Source organism: Garra rufa, chromosome 24 (genome assembly GCF_049309525.1).
Source record: "Garra rufa chromosome 24, GarRuf1.0, whole genome shotgun sequence".
Taxonomy (NCBI): Eukaryota; Metazoa; Chordata; class Actinopteri; order Cypriniformes; family Cyprinidae; genus Garra; species Garra rufa.
This window is the reverse complement of record NC_133384.1, coordinates 33,531,764-33,555,822: the sequence shown is the minus strand read 5'-3', so window position 1 is coordinate 33,555,822 and position 24,059 is coordinate 33,531,764. Positions and strand designations below refer to the sequence as shown.

At 40.0% G+C, this 24,059-nt stretch overlaps 1 protein-coding gene across 1 annotated transcript in view; it reads right to left on the bottom strand.

Annotated features, from left to right (window-relative positions):
* The window catches only part of obscnb (obscurin, cytoskeletal calmodulin and titin-interacting RhoGEF b), a 56,919-nt gene extending 33,106 nt beyond the window's left edge, over window positions 1-23,813 (bottom strand). Inside the window, exons 1-35 of the mRNA XM_073830612.1 lie at window positions 22,718-23,813; window positions 20,275-20,544; window positions 19,911-20,171; window positions 18,300-18,602; window positions 17,942-18,208; window positions 17,750-17,856; window positions 17,421-17,589; window positions 15,460-15,735; window positions 14,764-15,039; window positions 14,366-14,641; window positions 13,956-14,231; window positions 13,513-13,788; window positions 13,041-13,316; window positions 12,465-12,740; window positions 11,998-12,273; window positions 11,627-11,902; window positions 11,177-11,443; window positions 10,811-11,080; window positions 10,467-10,733; window positions 10,104-10,370; window positions 9,224-9,336; window positions 8,985-9,138; window positions 8,708-8,869; window positions 8,511-8,615; window positions 8,104-8,370; window positions 7,462-7,731; window positions 7,071-7,337; window positions 6,634-6,900; window positions 6,269-6,535; window positions 4,859-5,128; window positions 4,501-4,770; window positions 4,136-4,402; window positions 2,526-2,792; window positions 1,942-2,202; window positions 1,473-1,739 (exon numbers count right to left, since the gene is read on the bottom strand). Of these exons, the coding sequence (XP_073686713.1) occupies window positions 1,473-1,739; window positions 1,942-2,202; window positions 2,526-2,792; window positions 4,136-4,402; window positions 4,501-4,770; window positions 4,859-5,128; window positions 6,269-6,535; window positions 6,634-6,900; window positions 7,071-7,337; window positions 7,462-7,731; window positions 8,104-8,370; window positions 8,511-8,615; window positions 8,708-8,869; window positions 8,985-9,138; window positions 9,224-9,336; window positions 10,104-10,370; window positions 10,467-10,733; window positions 10,811-11,080; window positions 11,177-11,443; window positions 11,627-11,902; window positions 11,998-12,273; window positions 12,465-12,740; window positions 13,041-13,316; window positions 13,513-13,788; window positions 13,956-14,231; window positions 14,366-14,641; window positions 14,764-15,039; window positions 15,460-15,735; window positions 17,421-17,589; window positions 17,750-17,856; window positions 17,942-18,208; window positions 18,300-18,602; window positions 19,911-20,171; window positions 20,275-20,544; window positions 22,718-23,813 (9,502 nt within the window). The remainder of the gene's footprint in view (window positions 1-1,472; window positions 1,740-1,941; window positions 2,203-2,525; window positions 2,793-4,135; window positions 4,403-4,500; window positions 4,771-4,858; window positions 5,129-6,268; window positions 6,536-6,633; window positions 6,901-7,070; window positions 7,338-7,461; window positions 7,732-8,103; window positions 8,371-8,510; window positions 8,616-8,707; window positions 8,870-8,984; window positions 9,139-9,223; window positions 9,337-10,103; window positions 10,371-10,466; window positions 10,734-10,810; window positions 11,081-11,176; window positions 11,444-11,626; window positions 11,903-11,997; window positions 12,274-12,464; window positions 12,741-13,040; window positions 13,317-13,512; window positions 13,789-13,955; window positions 14,232-14,365; window positions 14,642-14,763; window positions 15,040-15,459; window positions 15,736-17,420; window positions 17,590-17,749; window positions 17,857-17,941; window positions 18,209-18,299; window positions 18,603-19,910; window positions 20,172-20,274; window positions 20,545-22,717) is intronic.
* Window positions 23,814-24,059: the final 246 nt, after the last annotated feature.

The window sequence follows — 24,059 nt, the reverse complement described above, 5'->3', positions numbered from 1 at the left end:
AGACACATTCATGTGAAGTGCAAACCCTTCGCCAAAACCGTAAGGATCTTAAAACGCAAACAGCAACATCTGCGTCAGCCATGTTGGACAATAGTGGTAAATACAGAACAAGCAGACATCCTGTATTAAAATATATTTTACAGAAGCATTCATGCATGTTGACTGAACGGAAGCCCCAAAGCCTGACTGATTCCTAACTGACAGATAGCACGGCCAAACAAGAAGCATTTAAGCTGCTGACCAAGAAAACAAAGCACGGAAAGTCATTCTGCACATTCACTCTGTACCATCGACTGATGCTCCCTGCTCAGTAGTCTGCTTTTGAAGTCCTGCTTGGTATGAGGGTGTTTGGGCCTTCAGAACTGTGACAAAAAACATTTTGCAGATGGAATCACAGACAATGGAGTCTCAAAAGACGTGTCCAAAGTTGTAACACATGGAAGTTCTGTTTCAAGTAGTGTAATATGTGTCATGTCACGCCACTGTAAGAGTCAGACTAGTGCGGAATCCTTAAACCCCCATCTCGGTTTCACAAATGAACCACACTAAACTGAAGAGGCTACAAGCTAGAAAAAAACAGACTGCGATGAAGAAAAATTTAAGGCAATACCAAAACAGATGTCTGTCAGACTTTGGCATTACAGCTCTGCAGGCCGAGCCACAGCAGGATACAACACAAAAAAAGTTATATTTAATAATTTACAGAATTATTTCCCTTCAAAAACTTCTTCAGATGTGCTTTTCTGCTTTGGAATGTCATCTGCAAGAGTGAAATTTTGTGCTTCACACTTGAAATGAACAATGACGTATTATTCATTACTGTAGGATATCAGTGGGAACTTAACGTAACAAATGCAACAAAACATCTAACAGCACCAAACAACAATCACAAACACCAAACAAGCAATAATATACAGCACAGACCAAAAGTTTGGACACACCTTCTCATTCAAAGAGTTTTCTTTATTTTCATGACTATGAAAATTGTAGATTCACACTGAAGGCATCAAAACTATGAATTAACACAAGTGGAATTATATTTAATTCTATAAAATATTTAATTCTATATATACTATATATATACTATATATACTTCTGCACAACACAACTGATGGTCCCAACCCCATTTATAAGGCAAGAAATCCCACTTATTAAACCTGACAGGGCACACCTGTGAAGTGAAAACCATTTCAGGTGACTACCTCTTGTGCAAAGCAGTAATCAAAGCAAAAGGTGGCTACTTTGAAGAACCTAGAATATGACATATTTTCAGTTGTTTCACACTTTTTTGTTATGTATATAATTCCACATGTGTTAATTCATAGTTTTGATGCCTTCAGTGTGAATCTACAATTTTCATAGTCATGAAAATAAAGAAAACTTTGGTTCAAAGGTGTGTATTTTGGTCTGTACTGTATATTTTTTGTTATTAATAGTTAGAAACTCCCAGAAAGAATGGGAAGGATTCATACCCTTAATCTTCATAGTGGCTGTGGTTGCCTTGTCTCCACATACACATGTGTAGTCTCCTTCATCTTCAGGTTTGAGATCTGTGATCTTCAGCTCCACCTTTGAGGCAATCTGCCTGATGACGTACTTTCCTTCTGACTGGATAACATGGCTTCCTTTTTTCCACTGCACTGGGACACCAGGTTTGGAAAGCTCACAGGACAGAGTAGCACTGCCTCCTTCATCACACTCCATGTTTTGCAGCTCGTGTGTGAAGATCACTGGTAGTGCTGAAGAACCGTGAAAAGATGTTGGAACCATGTTACACAAACGACTCAGGACAACATCAGAGAACTGGATTGGACAAAAGTCTTTCCAGCCATTAAGTGTAAGAGGAAAAACCCTGATCAACAATAACTTCGAGGCACAGTAGAAGACGGTGTTGAATGTAATACCATATAATCACAATTAAAAAAAAGCTGTCATTCCTACCATTGACGGTAATGGTAGATGAGGTCTTGTTAAACCCACAATCACAGCTATAGACTCCAGCATCTTCGGGTTTGACATCAGTGATCTTCAGCTCAAAAACAGAACCAACTTGCTTGATGTGGTATTTCTCTCCAGAATGGATCACTTGTGTTCCTTTCCTCCAAACTACAGGCACTCCTGGTTTGGAGAACTCACACTGAAGAGTAACACTGTCCGCCTCTTGACACTCCTGGTTTTGTAGTTCTCGTTTGAAGATCAGTGCTAAGAAGCAATTGACGTTTCAACAGGTTGTTAGTATAATGCTCTTTGCGCAAAATGTAAAAGCACAACATGACATTCAAAAACGTCCCAAAGAAAACAAGAGACATGAGACAGAACATGGACAAAAATCACGAAAACAGTTCACATCTTTCAAGACTACAAGATTTGCAGATATTTGTATTAGTGAAGTTAACCTACTAATGCCAAATAATGCTATAATATTTAAGTATGCTTCAAGCGACTAGCCAGTAGAGGTAATATTATAAAAAATCGTTGTACTAAAGAGTGAACATGAAAAAAAGAAGACCGAATGAATTTCATACCCTTGATCTTAATGTTTGCTGTTGTCTTTTTGTCCCCACACAAGCAAGTGTATTGTCCAGCATCTTCACTTTTGAGGTCAGCAATCTTCAACTCAACAGTAGCCCCTTCTTGCTTGATGAGGTACTTTTCTCCAGAATGGAGCACCTGTGTTCCTTTCTTCCAAACAACAGGAACTCCAGGCTTTGAGAGTTCACAGTGAAGAGTAAGGCTGTCTCCTTCGTCACACTCTTGGCTTTGTAGCTCACATTTGAAGACCGCTGGTAATGCTGGAGAGCAATTGTGCGATGACATAAATTAAAGGTGTATAAAAAATTAGTAACAGTATTAGTATTAGTACAAAAATAAGTTTAATTCAAGTAAGCAAAAAATGTAAGTAAGCATGTAAATTAATAAGCTTTTATGCATACCACTGACAACAACATTCGCTGTTGTTTTTTCATTCCCACATTCGCAGGAATATTCTCCACTGTCCTCAGGCACTAAGTCTGAAATCTGTAGCTCACACATGGTGTCCCTCTGCGTTATCTGATGTCTTCCCCCATGTTTCAAGCTTTCGGTTCCCTTCTTCCATCGCACTTGGCAGCCAGATTTTGAGAGCTCACAGGAAAGTAAGACTTTCCCACCTTCAGTAACCTGCTGGTTCTTCATCTGCTCTTTAAACTTAGCAGGTACCACTGGAGAATGAACAAGCATCATATAATTAAAATTCTTCTTCATAGTTTTAGCATCCAAATGACAGGATGGAAGATCACTGGGATGAGATGATGAAGGTATGACATGAAAGCTAGGATAAATTTTCTATAATCACACAAAACGAACACAAACAATTCCAACACATCTACTGCACCAGGACTACATGAATACATACATTTTACATACAAAGTCCCGAGAAGACTGAACCTCACAAACCAAGACATAACACAAAAGCGCAAGTGCCATTTCTAAAATTTGACAATCTGACAGACTGCTGAAAGATATCACCTGAAAATCACACAACAGCTTCTATATAAAAACAAACTGATCAGCCCAATAAAACCTAAATTATATTCCAGATATTAAGACAAGGGTTCTTTGGTGGACTCTGCATGGTGCAAAGTGTGGACCCAAATAAAGTAACTAAATGTCCTATCATGTCACTTGTTGAACTCAGAACAAGTAACAACAATTCCAGAATGCATGGAAATAAAGACTGTTTAACCACATTTTCACCAAACTGACTTGCTAGAAATCTAAATGACATGGAAAGTACCAACATAATTGTAAAAGTACAATATAAAAGTACAATATTCTCTGAACTGAGATGATCACCTGCTGACACAGCAATCACCACACAGGAACCCAAAAGTGAAATGGCAAATGCAGACATAAAAAACACATATGTTGAATCAAATTTAATAATGTACTTACCAGAAATATGTTCAGAGACCACTGAGACATTGAAAAACACTGTACAGTACATCAAAGCTTTAACATAACCACTAGAGTGTATCCATCAAAGAATATAAGATGATTATTCTGTTCTAGCTAAGATAATACATTGCTATAAACAGCAAGAAAGAGAGATTTCTGTGTTACATGATTTCCTTTTATGAGAAAGCCAGCTTCTTACCTTTCACTGTCAATTTGGCTGTACTCTTCGCAGAGCCAATGTCACAGGTGTATGCCTCGCTGTCATTCTTCTCCAGATTCTTCACTTTGAGGACGAGGACGGTTCCCTTTTGTGTAAGCTCATACCTTCCTCCAGCCCTGATCTCCTTTGTTCCTTTCAGCCAGGTGACTTTAGAAGCAGGTTGGGCTGTCTCGCATTCAAAGGAGACAGCACTCTTCTCTTCTGCAGTGGCATCCTTTAGCTCACAAATGAATTTGTTGGCCAGTTCTACAGAAGGGATGAAATACTAAAGTAAATATATCTCCTCTTTAAGGGTGTGGGATTAGCCCCGTTGAATATTTAAACCATTATTTTAAAATTCTTGCCTTTGATCTCCAGTTTAGCCTTGGAAGTTGGACCACCGGTGACCTCACAGCTGTATTCTCCAGAGTCTTTTTCATTGACGTTGCGGATTGTCAGCTTCACGAGTGTCTGCTCTTGGCTGATTTCATATTTCTGGCTCTTTCTGATAGACTTGCCATCCTTTGACCACTTCACATCCAGTCCAGCTTGAGAAAGCTCACAGGAGAACGTGGCATCTTCACCAATTTTGGCACTGACACCTTGAAGTTCTTTAGATACCTTTGGAGCTTCACCTAGCTCCCAAAAACAAGATACATCTTGATTAAGCAAAACCATATTTGTGTAACACCTACAATCCAACTCAATGCATGTCTTGCTTACCCTCAACAGTAAGTGTTGCCTTGGAGCTCAAATCCTTGAGGGTGAAGACCACCTCACCAGATTCAGAAGCTGAGACAGCTTTGATTGTTAAGGTATACTTGCGCCCTTGTCTGCTTATCTGGAAACGACCTCCATCGGTGACAGCTTGGCCTTTAAGGCTCCATGTGCACTTCTCTGTACTTTCTCTGGACAAGATACACTCGAATGTGCAGTTTTCACCTGCTTTGGCCTCAACCGATTTAAGACGCTTAGTGATCCCAATATGGATATCTGGTGTCAACAACAAAGACATTATTGAAAAACTAACAACTTCATCTGTTTTCATAAAAGCATAAAGATAAAAATATATCTGCAAGCAGCAATTACCGGGGTTCAAGCGCTTTAAGGCATTTAAGCACATATGAAAAAATACATTATTTAGCAAGCCTGTAGCCACCTTAAATCAATGATTTAAAAAGCATTTTTGGGAAATCCAGATAAATTACCATAGAAATATTATGTTTTTTACTGCGCCAGCTGTGGTCTGATCTCCTTAGAACTTTGCAAACTTGTTTACAATTACCCGTCGCATGTGCTCAACAGGTTTCGTGACGTTTTGAGTTTTCCTTTAGGCTATATAGGGTTTAGGGTAAATTTGGAAAGGCCCCTTTTCTAAAAGACCACCTTATAGCTTTGTAAAGGGTAAATTTGTAATTATTGACCTAGAGAGTCCAGAGCACTGTACTGCAGTGTTTTTTTTCCTAGGAGTAGTTCGCAAAAGTAGCTTTTTTCACATCTTCTCAATCATTTAAATAACAATTTGATTGACAGCAGTGGTTCTAAAGGCAAAGTTGTCCGGAATGAGAAGTTCTATCATATGATATGAATATGTGCGAAAAAACTTACAATGTACAATCGTTTACGTCCTTGAAAATTGTGATATCACCCCCCCAAAAGTTGAAAATTTCAACTTTTTTTTCAATCTTTCTGCACTGGTTTGGTTCCAATTGGGCAAAAAACCTAGGACTAGTTTGCAAAAGCAGGTTTTTCAAAAAATCCAAAATACCCAAAATTGCCAGGCTCACAATGGAATCTTAGGCATGTACTTTGTCCAGTGGGAGCCAAATATTCCAACAGCATAAGACACTTGAGCCTATGACTGGCGGTTTAGGAGTTATGAGCAATTTCGTACTTTTGATCACTGTAGCGCCCTCGTCAGGCCAATTGGTGTGAGCCTAGGTGATGTTGTCGACGGTGTGAGTGCTACCAACCCTCCAAGTTTCAAGTCTAGACGACTTACGGTTTGGTCTGCATGATCAATTTATGTGGAGATCGCTGATCCTTGGCCTTCCTACGCGCTTAAACCCCTAACTACAACAAAATGACACAACACAACACACACAACAGTACTACATAAGCTTGTTGTCATACCTCTAACAGTGACCTTGGACTTAGAGAGGTCTGTGCCAAGATCACAGCTGTACTCCCCGGCATCAGCTTGCGTGACATCATGGATAGTTAGTCCCAAGGTCTTACCATCATGTAGGAGCTCATACTTTTTGCCTGCTGACAGGACTGTACCATCTTTGCGCCACACAGGGGCCACTCTGGGCTTTGAGGCTTCACACTTAAGGGTAACTGTACCCTTCTCTTCTGCAGTTACATCATCCAGCAACTTTAGGAAGATGGCTTTCTTCTCTGGATGTTAATGAATAAAAAAAGTGCATTAAGCCATAACCTGGTCAACCTGGTGTAAACCTGCTTTATTTACAGTAGATATTGTCATACAACCCCACCTTTGACCTTTAGGCAGACTGTTTCTTTCACATCCCTGATGCTGAATGACACCTTCCCACCATCCTCAGGCGCAAGGTTCTTGAGGGTGAGCGTATGGGTCTTGTCCACATGGGTGATGGCATTAACCTCATTGTTGAAGAGTGGCTTGTCATTGAGTGTCCACTGTACCTCTTCATCAGCATAGTTAACCTCGCAGGTGAGCACAGCATCACCATCTTCATCCACCTCCACGTCTTTCAGATGTTTGGTGATCTGGATTTTACGCACTATGTATGTTAGAAAAATATTTATTTTATTATTTATTTTACCAACAGCACCTATATAATGAGTGTTTGGCAAAGTCAAAGCACAAGCAGCCCTAACCCTAATGAGCTGGATGTATAAAGGGAACGCAATTTGAAACAACATGCTTCGAATGCCTTCTTTGTGACTTTACCTTCTACTTTGAGAACGGCTTTGCTCTCACAGGCCCCGACCTGACAGCGATACTCTCCAGAGTCCTCTGCACTCAAAGTTTGTATGATCAGCTGCACATTGGCGTCGTTTTGCTTCATGCTGTATTTGCTAGAAGCCTCCAAAGCGGTTTGACCCTTAAACCACCGCACTTCTTTTGGTGGCGCCGAGAACTTGCAGCATAGTGTGGTAGAAGTCTTCTCCTTGGCTGACACATCTTTGAGAGGCTCCAGGACTTCAATGGGACGCTCTGTGGAGTGTAAACAAACACAAAAGTGCACAGTGATACACAATTTGGAGTGGCTATTTTGCAAATCTCAGGCATTAACCTTACGTTGTACTTGGAATGTGGCTTTGTCAACCAAGTGTCTAACCTTTCACTTTGAGATCGGCTGTTGATTTGCTCTTTCCGGCGGTGAACTGTACCGGGCCTGACATGGAGGCCTTGGTCTTCTTAAAAGTGAGGCGGTGCATGGTTCCTTCTTTCTCCATCTCGATATCTGCACTCTCCTTCAGCTGTTCCCCATTTAGCGTCCACTTCACTGGCTTGACTGTCTCCACACTGACTTCCACCTCAAAGTGGGCAGCAAATGGCTCCGTCACCTCCACAGAACTCAGCTCCCGTACTATGCTGATAGCTTGCTCTGGAGGTTGTGATGAGACAGTATAGTGCTGTGTCAAAATTTAGCTATATCAAAATGTTTATGTAGTACACTTCTTTAAAAACACTTTAGACATATTAATAAAATGACATGAAAATAAAACAAAATGCATACAAGGTAAATTTACAGATATGGTTAAAATCACATACAACGCTCATTCTTGTCTGTTGCAGATCAATCAAAAAACTGATCTACAAACTGTTATCAAATAATTAACAACATGCAGTCACATTTTGTACACCCTTTTCAAAAGCGTTTTACTTTGTAATTTATAATAATGCTTCATGAACTCTCTTGTGATTTCATCATAAAATTGTATTTTATTCTTTAAATCACAATGGAAAATGTTTTTACCCTCTACTAGTAGCTGACATGAAGTCTTATCATCAATGGCGTCACACATGTACGTATCCTCATCATCAGAATCCACATCGACGATGGTGAGCTTCCTGTAGATGTCCTCACTGCTGATCTCGTGCTTCTTGCTGGGTTTGATCTCTGACTTGTTCTTGTACCACGTGACTTTAGCGTTGGGCCGCGATACGTGACACTCTAAGTATGCGCGGTGTTTGTACATGGCGATTTTGTCTCTCAGTTTCTTCACAAATTTGACAGGCAGCTCTGTAATGATTATAAGGGAGCTTAGGGGATCTATATATTTGTTAGACAACTGTAGAAATGCTACACAGCCCAGGCTGTAGTTCATTAGTATTAACAGTAAATGCAAAATGCATGCATATATGAAAGACACGATAACGAACCTTTAACCTTCAGTTTAGCGGCTGAAGAGGCCTTCTCAGCTGTGAACTTGATTTCACCTGCGTCCTCAGCCTTTACAGATTTGAAGAGTAGAACGTATGTCCTTCCTAAGAAAGAGAATGTTAAATGAGTTTGAGAGCTATTCATTTTTGTATTTTGTAAAAATAGAAAATAAAAAGGTCCATTCTGTTTAACTCACCCTCCTGCCTTATCTTTATGTTGTCTCCGGCTTTGAGTTTGGCATCTCCTTTGTGCCACTGAGCCTCGACCTCATCATGAGAGACCTCACAAATAAACGTTGCACTCTCCTTCTCTGTGACCTCTATGTCTTGCAGTGGCTTCACTATTTTAATGTCTCTGGCTGCAAGAATTCAAATACAAAAATTTATTCAACTGACACTACAAAATGCTTGAGTTCAGCAACAACTAAATGTCCCGGACCCAGACCCCATGACCCAGAAGTCATTCATCTTTACCGTTAACAGTGAGCTTGGCTGAAGTGTTGTCATCAGCTGTTCTACATATATACTGGCCCTGGTCTTCATATGCACACTTTTGGATGATGAGAGTACGCTTATTGGCCTGGGAATGAATGCCAAATTTCTTTCCTGGCTTCAGTTCCTCATCATCCTGATGAAATAAGAACACATTTTTTTTTTCATCTGTATGTGACTACACAATTTATTTTTAACAATTTTAAATAAAATACTAATACCTTAAACCACTTGACATCAGCATTTGCTCTTGACACCTCACATTCAAAAGTGACTTTCTCCTTTTCAGGAGAACTGATATCCCGTAGAGGTTTGAGGATCTTTGCAGCAGGCTCTGTGAACACAACGCCAAAAAACAGGGTTGCAATTGTTATAGATCTTAACATTGGTAGTTATGTTTCAGTTCTGCTCATTGGTTTACATAAACCTTACTAATACTGCAAGTGTAAATGGGATAAACTGTCGAAATTAATTTAGTTTGTCTGGTGGAATATACTTAAAATGTTGGTTATGCAGCTTCTGAAAGAACCAAACTCTAAAATACACTTTATATGATATAATGCCAAACATCTTACTGAAGCTTGCTATTCAGGCTTAAACTTATAGGGATAGTTCACCCAAAAATGAAAATTCTGTCATAAATTACTCACCTTCTTGTCGTTCCAAACCCATAAGACCTTTCTTTTCTTTTTCGGTACACAAATAAAGATATTCTTGGTGAAATCCGAAAGCTTTCTGACCCTGCATTGACAACAACGCAACTGACACTTTCAAGGCTCAGAAAAGTAAAGACATTTATAAAATAGTCCATGTGACATCAGTGGTTTTCTTTGTACAGAAGAAATATTCTCGTAGCCTCATAACATTGTGGTTGAACCACTGATATCACATGTACTATTTTATCAATCTTTCCAGGCCTTCATTGACCGTATAAAGTGAGTTGCTGTCAGAAAGCTCTCAGATTACATAAAACTTAATTTATGTTCTGAAGATGAACAAAGGTCTTACGGGTTTGGAAGGACATGAGGGTGAGTAATTACTGACAGAATTTTCATTTTTGGGTGAACTATCCCTTTAAAGACCCCCAATATACACACTCACCTGTAACAATTAGTTTCCCAGAAGTATGGACATCCTCAGCTTGGAAAGTAATATTTCCACCATCACTTATCTTCAGCTGGGACATAGTCAAGCAGTGCTTGTTGCCCTGTGCTGTAATGATGATATTGGGTCCTGCCTTTAGTTTCTTTGAATCTTTGCTCCAGGAACCTTCTACATCAGCCTTGCTGAGCTCCACCTCCATAGAGATGGTCTCCTTTTCTTGCACTTTCATCTCTTTTAGGCCTTTTACAATTTGAATCTTCTTAACTGAATGGGAAAAACACAATGGACGTCCATAAATGAAATGCTTTTATTTTATAATCTGCATTGGTCATAAAATGTTATCATAGAAACAATCCATACTCTCTACTGTCAGTTTGGCCTGGGTCTTGTCATCTAGGGTTTCACATGAGTAATGTCCTCTGTCAGCATACACCACACTCTTGAAGACCAAAGCCTGCTTGGCACCATCCACCTTGATCTCCATGTTTTCTCCTTGCTGTAGTACCACACCATTCTTCATCCACTTCACATCCTTTGAGGGTTTACTCAGCTCCACTTCCAAATGAACTGTGTCCTGCTCAGTCGCAGTCACATCTGCAAGCTTCTTCTTGAAGGTGACAGGAAGCTCTGCAAAATACGGATACATTGGTATTGAGAAACAGGTAGTCTGTGTGCTTCCTGACAATATATTGCATTATCCTTACGTTGTACTTGGAGTGTGGCTTTGCACACTTTTCCCTCAGCATCAATACTGATCTCTCCTGCATCCTCCTGAGTGACAGCTGTAATGGTGAGGGAATGACTGCTTCCTCCATGAGCGATCTTAAATTTGGGACTAGCTGTTATAGGAACGTCATTACGCAGCCATCTGACACTCACATCGGCTGGTGTGATGGAGCATTTAAAGATGGCCTCTTTGCCTTCATTTGCAACAACATTGTTCAGCTTGGTAGTGAACCTCACCAGACGTGGGGCTGTGGGAAATTAGATCACTTAAAATCAATATCACCTAAAACAAGCCTAAAAAATTGAGAATCGAAGACTTTCAAACATACACCAATGGTTCGTACCTTTAGTCGTGACTTTGGTGGAGGTCTTGTCATCTTTGCATTCGCAGCTGTACTCCCCTTCATCCTCCTGGGCCACAGCGGAGATGGTCAAGATGCAGTTGGTGCCATCAGTGCGGATGCTGAATCTGCCTCCTGGTTTGATTTCTTTGCCGTTATGCTTCCAAAGGACACTACTTGTGGCTTTGTTGAGACTGCAGGAAAGTGTCATGGTGCTTTCTAGTACTGCAGACACTGGCTGCAATGGCACCACAAACTTTGAAGGTGCATCTGCAGGGAATAGATGAGGGGAAATTGAAATCACATTTTGTCTGTGAACAATTAGATTTATTATTTCAATAAGAGCAATTATGTCCAACACAATTTACTTTGAAACTGTTAAAATTAAGAAATTATCAACACCTTAAACCATTTGTATATGTTCTTGCTTTGAAATTGCAAATTAGCTTTTACCTTTGACTTGAACCTTGAAATCCACCTTGTCATCAGCCGTCTGACAAGAGTAGGTGCCAGTGTCTTTAGATTCGGAGGACTTAACGATGAGGCTACGTGAGCGACCTTCCTGTTTCATCTCATACTTTGATCCGTCCTTCAGTTCTACTCCATCCCTGAACCACTTAACACTACAATTCTCTGACATCACCTCTGTTTTTAAAACAACCTTTTCTGTTGACTCGACCATCACTGTTTCTTTTGTCACAGATGTCTTCTGGAATTTGGTAGAAACATCTGAGGAAAAAATAAAATATAATCACTTAATTTGACCATGCTCTGACAAGTATGTGGATTCAGGGGGGGTCCACTAATGTGCTAGAAAATCATACCTTCCGTCTGAATCTTAAAGAGAAGTTTCTCATTCCCAACTTCACAGGTATATTCTCCAGAATCCTTCTTCTCCACATTATCCAGCACTAGTTGACGGATCTTGCCCTTTGACTCCATGTGGACAGTCTTACTGGAGCTCAACTGCTTGCCATCCTTGAACCATTTCACCTCAGTCTTGAGGTCAGAAACTTCACAGCTCAGTGTGGCTTTTTGGGAGGCTGAAACCTTCACTTCCTTCTGATAAGAGTCTCTGTTGGTGAAGGCAGCTTTGAGCTCTAATAAGAAGAGAGTTTGTTAATTTTAAAGAGTTTGCCTATTTACAGAGGTGGTCAACACTAGGATTGCAATTACATTGACTATGACAACAGACAATAAATATTTTCATAGCAGCTTTTAAATAACCCAAAGAAGACTGTCAAGATGAATGCACAGAACCAAAATGAACAGTCCAAAATGGTTTCCATACCTGTCACCTGAATCTTAAATGGCAGCTTTTCATTCCCAACTTCACAGGTGTATTCTCCAGCGTCCTTCTTCTCCACATTCTCCAGCACTAGTTGACGGTTCTTGCCCTTTGACTCCATGTGGACAGTCTTACTGGAGCTCAACTGCTTGCCATCTTTGAACCATTTCACCTCAGTCTTGAGGTCAGAAACCTCACAGCTCAGTGTGGCTTTTTGAGTAGCAGATACTTTGATTTCCTTCTGGTAGGAGTCCTTGTTGGTGAAGGCAGCTTGAATATCTAGTTGGACAAGCATATTGCAACATGTATCCAATATTAGAAAACAGTTTTTTTTTGAGTAAATATTTACTATAAATTATAGACATCAAATACTGCAAGGACTGAATTGTTGAGAAATCCAGATGAGATCAAACATTGTACAATGTATATTAAGTACACAAATCTAAATCTTAGTGCAGACTATTACTTTTTTAACAGTCTCTTTCACCAAGGAAAAACTCTAATTTAATTTCTTTCACATGAAAGAAAAACTAAAATAAAAAAGAGAACCAAAAGACAAATGCAAGGACATTCCCATACCTGTCACCTGAATTTTAAAGGCAAGTTTCTCATTTCCGACCTCACAGGTATAGTCTCCAGCATCCTTCTTCTCTACATTTTCCAGCACCAGCTGACGGCTCTTGCCCTTTGACTCCATGTGGACAGTCTTACTGGAGCTCAATTGCTTGCCATCCTTGAACCATTTCACCTCAGTCTTAAGGTCACTAACTTCACAGCTCAGTGTGGCTTTTTGGGAAGCTGTTACTTTGACTTCTTTCTGATAGGAGTCCTTGTTGGAGAAGGCAGCTTGAATGTCTGGTTGGGCAACAAACAATATGAGAAAACAGTATGCTTTGAGTAAATGTATCACTCAAGATTATATACAACATACTGCAAAAACTTCTTAAAGACGCATTAATACAATCCTGTGGAATACTTTTTGACCAGAGGCAATGCATATAGCAAACTCTTTTGCTTAACCCAACATACAAACACAAGGATGTTTCCATACCTGTAACTTGAATTTTAAAAGCAAGCTTCTCATTTCCGACCTCACAGGTATATTCTCCAGCATCCTTCTTCTCCACATTTTCCAGCACCAGCTGACGGCTCTTGCCCTTTGACTCCATGTGGACAGTCTTACTGGAGCTCAACTGCTTGCCATCCTTGAACCATTTCACCTCAGACTTAAGTTCACTAACTTCACAGCTCAGCGTGGTTTTTTGGGAAGCTGTTACTTTGACTTCCTTCTGATAGGAGTCCTTGTTGGTGAAGGCAGCTTGAATGTCTGGTTGGGCAATGGACAATATGAGAAAACAGTATGCTCTGAGTAAATGTATCACTCAAGATTATATACAGCAATCTGCAAAAACTTCTTAAAGACACATTATTAACCTGTGGAATACTTTTTGACCACCTTCAACCCAACATACAAACACAAGGATGTTTCCATACCTGTCACTTGAATTTTAAAGGCAAGCTTCTCATTTCCAGCCTCACAGGTATATTCTCCAGCATCCTTCTTCTCCACATTCTCCAGCACCAGCTGACGACTCTTGGCCTTTGATTCCATGTGGACGGTCTTACTGGAGCTCAACTGCTTGCCATCCTTGAACCATTTCACCTCAGTCTTGAGGTCAGAAACTTCACAGCTCAGTGTGGCTTTTTGGGAGACTGACACCTTCACTTCCTTCTGATAGGAGTCCTTGTTGGAGAAGGTGGCTTGAATGTCTGTTGCAGAAATCAAGATTTAGGAATATAGTCTTAGAAACTGCATTTAGTTTTTTGTACACTTTACTTCGCTCATGGTTAATTGAGTCACTGGAATCTTAAAAAAAGCTAAAACACTGGCATGTTGTGCTTACCTTCCACCCGAATCTTAAAGACCAGCTTTTCATTTCCAACTTCACAGGTGTATTCTCCAGCATCCTTCTTCTCAACGTTCTCCAGCACCAGCTGACGGCTCTTGCCCTTTGACTCCATGTGAATGGTCTTACTGGAGCTCAACTGCTTGCCATCTTTGAACCATTTCACCTCAGTCTTGAGGTCAGAAACTTCACAGCTCAGTGTGGCCTTCTGGGAAACTGCCACTTTGACCTCCTTCTGGTAGGAGTCCTTGTTGGAGAAGGCTGCTTGAATGTCTGGAGCAGGAATCAAGATTTAGGAATACAGTATCAGAAAACATGTGAACATTGGTTTGGTCATGGTTGATTGAGTCACTGGAACCTTAAAAAAAGCCAAAACACTGGAATGTTGTACTTACCTTCCACCCGAATCTTAAAGACCAGCTTTTCATTTCCAACTTCGCAGGTATATTCTCCAGCATCCTTCTTCTCCACATTCTCCAGCACCAGCTGACGGCTCTTGCCCTTTGACTCAATGTGGACAGTCTTACTGGAAATCAACTGCTTGCCATCCTTGAACCATTTCACCTCAGTTTTGGCATCAGAAACTTCACAGCTCAGTGTGGCCTTCTGGGAGGTTGAAACCTTCACCTCCTTCTGATAGGAGTCTTTGTTGGAGAAAGCAGCGCGAGTTTCTAAAAAAGACATTCATTGTTTTAGTGAAACATCAAAAAGGATGCAGTTCAGGACTACAAAAAGACCCCAAACATCTCGAAAATTGCAAAAACACACTAAAGTTATTATTTCACAGAGACTAGAATTGATCTAGAATTGTCTGAAAAGAGGCGTAGCTTCTGGGGTCCATTACTGTCCTCAGTAGGTTCTTATGTTGGCATGATAAATGACATGCTAAACTTTAATGTAACTTATACAAGGCGGCTGGTATAACTTTTAATTTAACTTATTAAATCATTTATTAGCTGTAGGAGCATTTAGCGTTTAGCTTCACTGTTCAAAAACCATAAAGTTATGACATTAATTAGGTATTGTGGCATGTCTGATTAATCCTGCTCATTTAAATTTTTAGTTTCAGACTAATTAGCGCATAGTCTTACCTTTTATCTTGACCAGGAATGTCATTTTGTCCTCTGCCGTCTCACACGAGTAGTGTCCTTCATCGCTCTGCTTGGCACCCCTGATGACCAGCTTCCTTTGTGTCCCCTGAGATATGAAAGTTGTCCTCGTGTCCTCCATTATTTCTGTCTGTTCTTTCTTCCACACAACAGCGGTTCCAGGAGAAGCAACCTCGCAGCTCAACACCACGTCGCCCACCAGAGCATCACTCTCCTGGGGCTGAGCCCTCGGCTTGTTAACAAACTTAGATGGTTCTTCTGTTGGGGGAAAATCGAGGATTAGATGCCACACCTCTCTGTGATTTCGACATGGTTAGGAATAGGAAATACATAATAAAACACACATGGGTTTAGAAACATAGTGATATCCACTGTCTATTTGTATATACTGTAATTTGTGACCCTGGACCACAGAACCAATCATAAGGGTAAATTTTTTTAAAACTGAGATGCATATATATCATCTGAAAGCTGAATAAATATGATTTCCATTGATGTACTGTTTTTTAGGATAGGATATTTGCCTGAGATCCAACTATTTTACAGTCAGTAAAAAAAAATCTAAATATTGAGAAAATCGCCTTTAAAGTTGTCCCAATGAAGTTCTTAGCAATGCATATTACTGATCAAAAATTAAGTTCTGATATATTTACGGTAGGAAATTTACAAAATATCTTCATGGAACGTGATCTTTACTTAATATCCTAACGATTTTTGGCATAAAAGAAAAATTTATCATTTTGACCTATACAATGTATTATTGGCATTTGCTACAAGTATATCCGTGATACCTATGACTCCTGATTATATTTATTTAGTCAGGACCTAACAGTATCTCTAAATGCATTTTAATGTTGTGCACACATCAAAAACACTCATCACATCCCAAAGTATACTGAATATGATACCTGAAAGTGCAAGAGTGCTAAGCAGATCTGTTACCTGACAAACACACCCTCCAACACTTCCAGTTGAGCAGCCCAGGCCCAGCTGCTCCTAGCTGTCAACACTGACTACTTACACCATTTACCCACTCTGAACTTTCAGTACTTTCTGTGCTGGAATATGGAGCACTCACTACTCAGCACTGATTTTACTTGCAAACAGCATGCACCACTGTCTATTTCTCTCATATTATTTGGCAGAATGCGCTGTTCACTATAAATACAATTTAAAGTTGTTGCACTTTCATGTAAATTAAATGTAAATATGTTTGTCCTGAACAGTTAAACCTGTTCTGCTGTTCTTCAGAAAAATCCTTCTGGTCCCAGGTTTTTCAGCATGTTTGTGTACTTGATTTTTTCCAACAATGACTGTATGGTTTTGAGATTCATCTTTTCACACTTAGGACAACTGAGGGACTCATGTTACAGAATATATTATAGAAGGTTCAAACGCTCACACTGATGCTCCAGAAGGAAAAACGATGCATCAAGAGGCAGGGGTGTAAACTTTTGAACAGAATGAAGATGAGTACATTTTTCTTATTTTGCCTGAATATAATAGTTTTGTTTCTTTTAGTACTGCCCTTCAAGCTACAGAAGACCAGATGACAAAATAAGTTAAATTTACCCTGATATTAAATTTAAAAAATGTTTCACTTTCCCCCATCTCTTAATGCAACGTGTTTCCTTCTGAAGCATCAGTAAGCGTTTGAACCTTCTGTAATAGTTGCATATGAGTCCTAAAGTTGTCCTCAGTGTGAAAGAGATGGATCTCAAGATCATCCAGTCATTGTTGGAAAGGGTTCAAATAATAAAAAATAACATACATTTTGTATAATACCTCTTGTTTTGGTAAAATAATTAACATTTAGCAGATTCTGCAAAGTGTAGGTAAACTTTTGACCTCAACTGTATAATCTGTCCTATTTTAAGCTTGGAATATAAATAGAGGCTACAAAATAACATAAGATAACTGGAGTGGTAAGTGGCTTGTTTTACCTTTAAGGGAAAGTTGGACAGACATTTTATCGCCATCGCACACGCATTCATAGATGCCCACGTCCTCACGGTCAACGTTGTGGACTGTCAGTATGCGTTTGCGGTCTACACTTGTGGCTTCATATTTTTTGCCCATTCTCAGCTCCTTCCCATTCTTCATCCAAACAACCTGAAGCACAGACAGTACATGTAGTTAACTTTCAAAATGAAAGAAATACCTACATCACATCATGTCCAAACATATATTAGACATTAGTTTGTCCCTTTTGTATGAGCAATGCATCTCAAAGTTGTTGGTTTTTTTTTGACAAAAAAGTGCATGTTGTCACCTGGATGCTTGAATCGGACACTTCTGTGTACATCTGAGCAGAGGAGTGCATGCTGAAAGTAAACACCTCCACCTGAGAAGACTTGTTGGTGAAACGTGCAAGTGCAGCTGGAGAAGATCAATAAAAAATATCAAGAACATTGTTAAAGTTATTCTACTTACAACAACTTTTCAGAAACTTTTAATTTCTTACCTTTCACACTAAGTGTGGCAACACTCTGAGATCCACCACCCACAAACTTGACCTGTGCTCCATTTAGTTCCATGGACACCTCCCTGATAACCAGCGTGTGTGTGGTCTTTGAGCGTGTGATCAGATACTCAGATCCACTGCGGATCATTCTGTCATTTATGGTCCAGGAGCCGGAACATACGGCTGAGAGCTCCACATTGAAGGTTGCTTCTTCACCTACATGTGCACTGCCGTTCATCAGGCCTGTCTTCACTGATGCTGTGGGCTCTGATCAAATACATTTCAACACATTTATTGGAATACACTGATTTAAAACAGTTCATATATATAGTTTAAATATGAACAATTTCTTTCTCACCAAGGTAAAACGTTCCAGGAATCTCTAAGTAGGCGCTCTGACCAAAATCATTGACTGCTGAGATACGGAACTGATAGCTTGCCTCTTCTGGAATTTCGCTGATGGTGTATTCAGTGCTAGACACAGTCGTAGTAGTGACTTTAAACCAGGTTTGGGCTCCCACCTTCCTGCGCTCCACGATATAGCCGGTGATGGGCACAGGCCGTTCGCTGTCTGGTGGAGACCAGCACAGAGTGATCGATGAATCTGTCTTGTTCCGCACCACTGGCTCAACTGGGGGATCTGGGGGATGTTTCCTTGGTGCTGAGGTCAAATTTTGTAATATTGTTAATCAAGTTGAAGAAACAGACTCTCAATACATGTGAAAAGCAATTATGTTGCCTCTCGAAACACCATCAAAGAAATGTACCAGTAGAGTCACCACATACAGTTGAAGTCAAAAGTTTACATTCACTTCTGCAAAATGTTATTTCACCAAAATGAGGGATCAAAATGCATGTTATCTTTATTTAGTACTGACCTGAATAAGATATTTCACATAAAGACATTTATATAGTCCACAAGAAAAAAATAGGTGTTGAATTTATAAAAATGACCCTGCTCAAAAGTTTACATGCACTTGATTCTAAATACTGTGGTGTTACCTGAATGATCCACAGCTGTGTTTTTTTTTGTTTAGTGATAGTTGTTCATGAGCTCCTTGTTTGTCCTGAACAGTTAAACTGCCTGCTGTTCTTCAGAAAAATCCTTCAGGTCCAACAAATTCTTTAGTTTTCCAGCATTTTTGTGTATTTGAACCCTTTCCAACAATGACTGTATAAATTTGAGATCCATCTTTTCATACTGAGGACAACTGAGGGACTCATATGCAACTATTACAGAAGGAAGAAAAAACAATGCATTCAGAGCCGGGGGTGAAAACTTTTGGAATTTGAATGTCAGGGTAAATTTAACTTATTTTGTCTTCTGGGGAACATGTAAGTATCTTCTATAGCTTCTGAAGGGCAGTACAAAATGAAAAAAATATGATATTTAGGCAAAAAATATCCTCATTCTGTTCAAGCGTTTACACCCCTGGCTCTTAATGCATTGTTTTTCCATCTGAACCATCAGTGAGCGTTCGAACTTTCTGTAATAGTTGCATATGAGTCCCTCAGTTGTCCTCTGTGTGAAAAGATGGATCTCAAAAGCATAGTCATTGTTGGAAAGGGTTCAAATACACAAAAATGTTAAAAAGACAAAGAATCTGTGGGACCTGAAGGACTTTTCTAAAGAACAGTGGGATTTATGAACAACTATAACTAAACAGTACAGTATTAAGAATCAAGTGTATGTAAACTTTTGAACAGGGTCATTTTTATAAATTCTACTATTATTTTCTCTTGTGGACTATATGGAAACGTCTTCTATGCAAAATATCTTATTCAGGTCAGTACTAAATAAAAAATAACATGCATTTTGGATGATCCCTCTTATTTTGGTAAAATAATTAACATTTTGCACATTCTGCAAGGTGTATGTAAACTTTTGACTTCAACTGTAGGACATTTTTGAATTGTAAGAAAACAGGAAACGTGGAAAAGTTCTGCTCCGATTTATAAATGCATTCACCTGTGACAGAGAAGCGGGTGGATGTCTTGCAGTCACGGGCGATGAAGGCCACCTCTCCTGAGTCCTCAGCAGTACATTCGCGAATGGTCAGCGTGTACTGTCTGTTAATGCGGGCGATAATAATTCGGGAGTCCTCTTTCAGCCTCTCGCCATTCCTGGTCCAGTATGCATCATCTACAGGTTTCTCCAGTTCCACACAGAAGATCACGGTATCGCTAACTGGCACCACTGTCCTCCTCGGCAGCTTTTTGGTGATGTTGCCTGAAAGCGCAGAGAAAAATCACATGAAGAATATCTTCTGTCGCACCAGGTCATTATAATTCTAGCCAACCATATTGGAATGGCTTCCTCTCAGAGCTTTTACCCAGCACTGTAAGTTCGGCCACAGTGCGGCTGCCTTCCTTCATTTCACAGATGTAGACGGCATCATCATTGGTGGTGACATTGTGAATAGTAAGACGCCGCAGGGTCCCTTCCACATCCATGCGGTACTTGGAACTATCCTCCAGACGGGTCTCCTCCATAAACCAGCTGGCCTTTGTGTTTGGCACTGGCACCTCACACTGGAGAGTTGCTGTTTCCTTTTCCTTAACCTCGACATCCTGCAACTTCTTTTTGAAGGGAATCTTTGGCTCTGGCAAAGACACATGTTAGTTAACATAGAGTAATTTTTTTAGCTGGCAATGATGATCTGGCAGTGTCTTACAATTTAGATTCATATTGATTATTGATTATTGATTAGGTCAGATGAACCTACAGTAAGATAGTTCAGTTAAACTGAACCAAATGGACTTTAAGGTGGGGCAAACACCCTTAAATAAAGCAAACCATCAAATGAAATAAATGCATTACTGACATTATATTAAGTTTAATCTGTTTGTATTCAAAATACAGACTTACAGGAGAGTCTGTACTTTACCAGCTTGAAATCTGAACATGTTTACAAAAAAACAGCCTTAAATGTCATGAACTTCACACTCCTAATCCCTTCACATGGACGCCACTGCACTTTGCTCTGCAACGGTGGACTGGCATTCGGCTAAGTTTCTGTGACCTTTCTCTTAGGTGCCTATGGCCCCGAGATTAAGACATAGGAACAAGGTAGCATAGCAGAACATCATTGCTACACTTCTGGCTAAAATTAGAACTCTGTATGAATCTGTGAAGGTCATTATTTTAACATAGGCTTGGTTAACACATAATTTGAATGTGGATTAATGCTGCCAACCCTGAGGACGTCACTTGGAAAGTCACCCACGTAATGGTGTCAGAAGTGATTTTGCAGCTAGCTATCACAACAACTGTGAGCTAATCATCACTAGCAGAAAATAGGTGTAATGCTACACCCTCGTCGAACACTTGCAAGCACTTTGCGAAGCACAGACTGAGCTGGAAGGCAAAGATGACTGTCATTAGTTGATAAAATTTCAATGTAGAGGTTGGTGATTTATTTGGGCCAACTGTATTTTAACACGGTCATTATTGTGCTGACATACGTAGTAGTCTTATGTGCCAGCTGCAATAAAATAGACTGATATATGGTTTTATAAACTACTGTACTTGTGTAGTTCTAATAGTAAACTTTCTTTGTGATTGCACCAAGGGGCTTTTTACATCTGGTCACTTTTGTTTATTGATTGCTATGTCTTTTGGAAAAGACCAAGTGTAAACACCCCCAGGACATTGCAATCCAAGAACTCAAAGCATGGCACCTCAGGAGGAGACATATGCAAGACATGACTCAGCTAAGTATAAATGGATCTGGTTGTTCAAGCCACAAACGAAAACTTTACTTCTCCTGAAAAGGATTATATGGGGTTAGCAATAATATCTGCTTTGATCCAAGTGTAAATTGAACATCCATACTTACAGTTGAGGTCAAAAGTTTACATCCGCCTTTCAGAATCTGCAAAATCTGTTAATTATTTTACCAAAACAAGCGGGATCATACAAAATGCATGTTATTTTTTTATTTAGTACTGACCTGAATAAGGTATAGCCCACAAGAGAAAATAATAGTTGAATTTATTTAAAAAATGACCCCGTTCAAAAGCTTACATCTCCCTAATTTTTTTACCTGAAAGATCCACAGCTGTTTTTTTGGTAGCTGTTTATGAGTCCCTTGTTTGTCCTGAACAGTTAAACTGTTTTTCAGAAAAATTCTTAAGGTCGAAGGAAAAATTAAGCATTAAGAGCCGGGGGTGAAAACTTTTGAACAGAATGGAGATGTGTATATTTTTCTTATTTTGCCTAAATATCATATTTTTCATATTTATATTTATTTGTCATATTTTTTTTTTTCATTTAGTACTGCCCCTCAGAGGCTGCAGAAGATAGTTACATGTTTTCCAGAAGACAAAATAAGTTAAATTTACCCTGATCGTCAAATTCAAGTTTTCACCCTTGCTCTTAATGCATGTTTTTTCCTTCTGGAGTATAAGTGAGCATTTGAAGCTTCTGTAATAGTTGCATATGAATCCTTCAGTTGTCCTCAGTGTGAAAAGATGGATCTCAAAATCATACAGTCATTGTTGGAAAGGTTTCAAAACACAAAAAAGGTGGAAAACCAAAGAATTAGTATTAAGAATCAAGAGGATGTAAACTTTTGAATGGGGTCATTTTTATAATTTCAACTATTATTTTTTCTTGTGGACTATGTAAACATCTTTTATGTGAAATATCTTATTCAGGTCAGTACTAAATAAATGGATGTAAACTTTTGACCTCAACTGTATTCTGACAAGAAATAGATCCATCAGGAAGCTTAGAAGTGGCCAAGAGTAAATACCTACAGACATTTTTCTTACCTTTGACAATCACTAGCACAGCACTATAGGTTTGTCCAGCCAAGTTGGATGCATTGCAGGTGTACAGCCCATTATCACTTTGCTTGCAGTAGAGCACCTTGAGGATGAAATTCTCAGCCTGGTCCTCATACATAACTTGTCTGCGGCCCTCACTGATGTTCCCCCCATCCTTCCTCCAGATGATCTGAGGTTTGGGATGGCCTGTGACGAAGCAGCTAAGCTTTGCATGTTTACCCTCGGTCACCGTGCAGGTGCGGGTAAACACACCTTTGGGCAACATGCTGGTTAAGGCCGAAACCCTCTGCTCTTGATCATGGGCGAGTCCCAAGCCTCCAAGCTCCTCTGTGATCATGGAAGATGAAGTTGTAAGGGCAGTTGAGGAACTTTCCATGGTGCGGTATAAGGAGATGTCCTTCCGCATCTCTTGTTTACGCTTCTGCATGTGTGAGAGGAGGGATGTGCTTTTGTCTGCATTTAGAAGATGAGTATCTTGAAGATCAACCACCAGTGTAGCAGCGGCCTGAGAGCGGCCGATGGAGTTCTGCGCACGGCAGGTGTAGGTACCACTATCTAAACTCCTAACGCTCTGGATCCTCAAGGAGCTGGAGTCATTTTCCGAGGTTATCTTGATGCGGTTGGTCTCACCCAGGTAGCGACCATCCTTTTCCCAATCAAAGTTGGGTGCTGGATGGGCTGCCACCCGGCAGTAGAAGGTAACATCACCTCCTAGACCCACACGGGTGGAGACAGGCTTTACTGTAAAGGCTGGGGCCCGATCAGTCACAGTTTCAGGCAGTCCCACCTTCAGGGTCACAGCTGCATATGCTTCTCCGACATTGTTCTTGGCACGACACATGTACTGACCGCTGTCATCTAGAGTTAGATCGTAAATGGTAAGTCGGTAAACGTCACCATCTTCTACTGTTTTGAAGCGTCCGCCTGCAGAAAGACGCATCTTGTCTTTCTCCCAGGAGACGGCAGGAACAGGGTTTCCCACAATGGTGCAGCTGAGGGAGGCATCGCGTCCCACGCACAGCGAGAAGGCCTTGGGTCGAGTTAGGAAGCGTGGAGCCCCACCAAATAGATTGTGATCCATTCCTGCTTTCTGGAGAGATGAAACAACACACTTCAAAAAAAGATAAAGTTGTGGTCAATGCATATAGTAGAAACATAAGAACTTTTACATATTTGCACCCTGTCACCATTACATATCGCAGTCAATCTCAAGGACGTTTCTGACAAGCTGCTTTTCAAATGAACATACTCTTAAGTCAGTTTGAATAAAGAGGGTCTGCTAATGACAAATAACCGTGTCAAGAAGATCCTCAAATAGACATTTTGA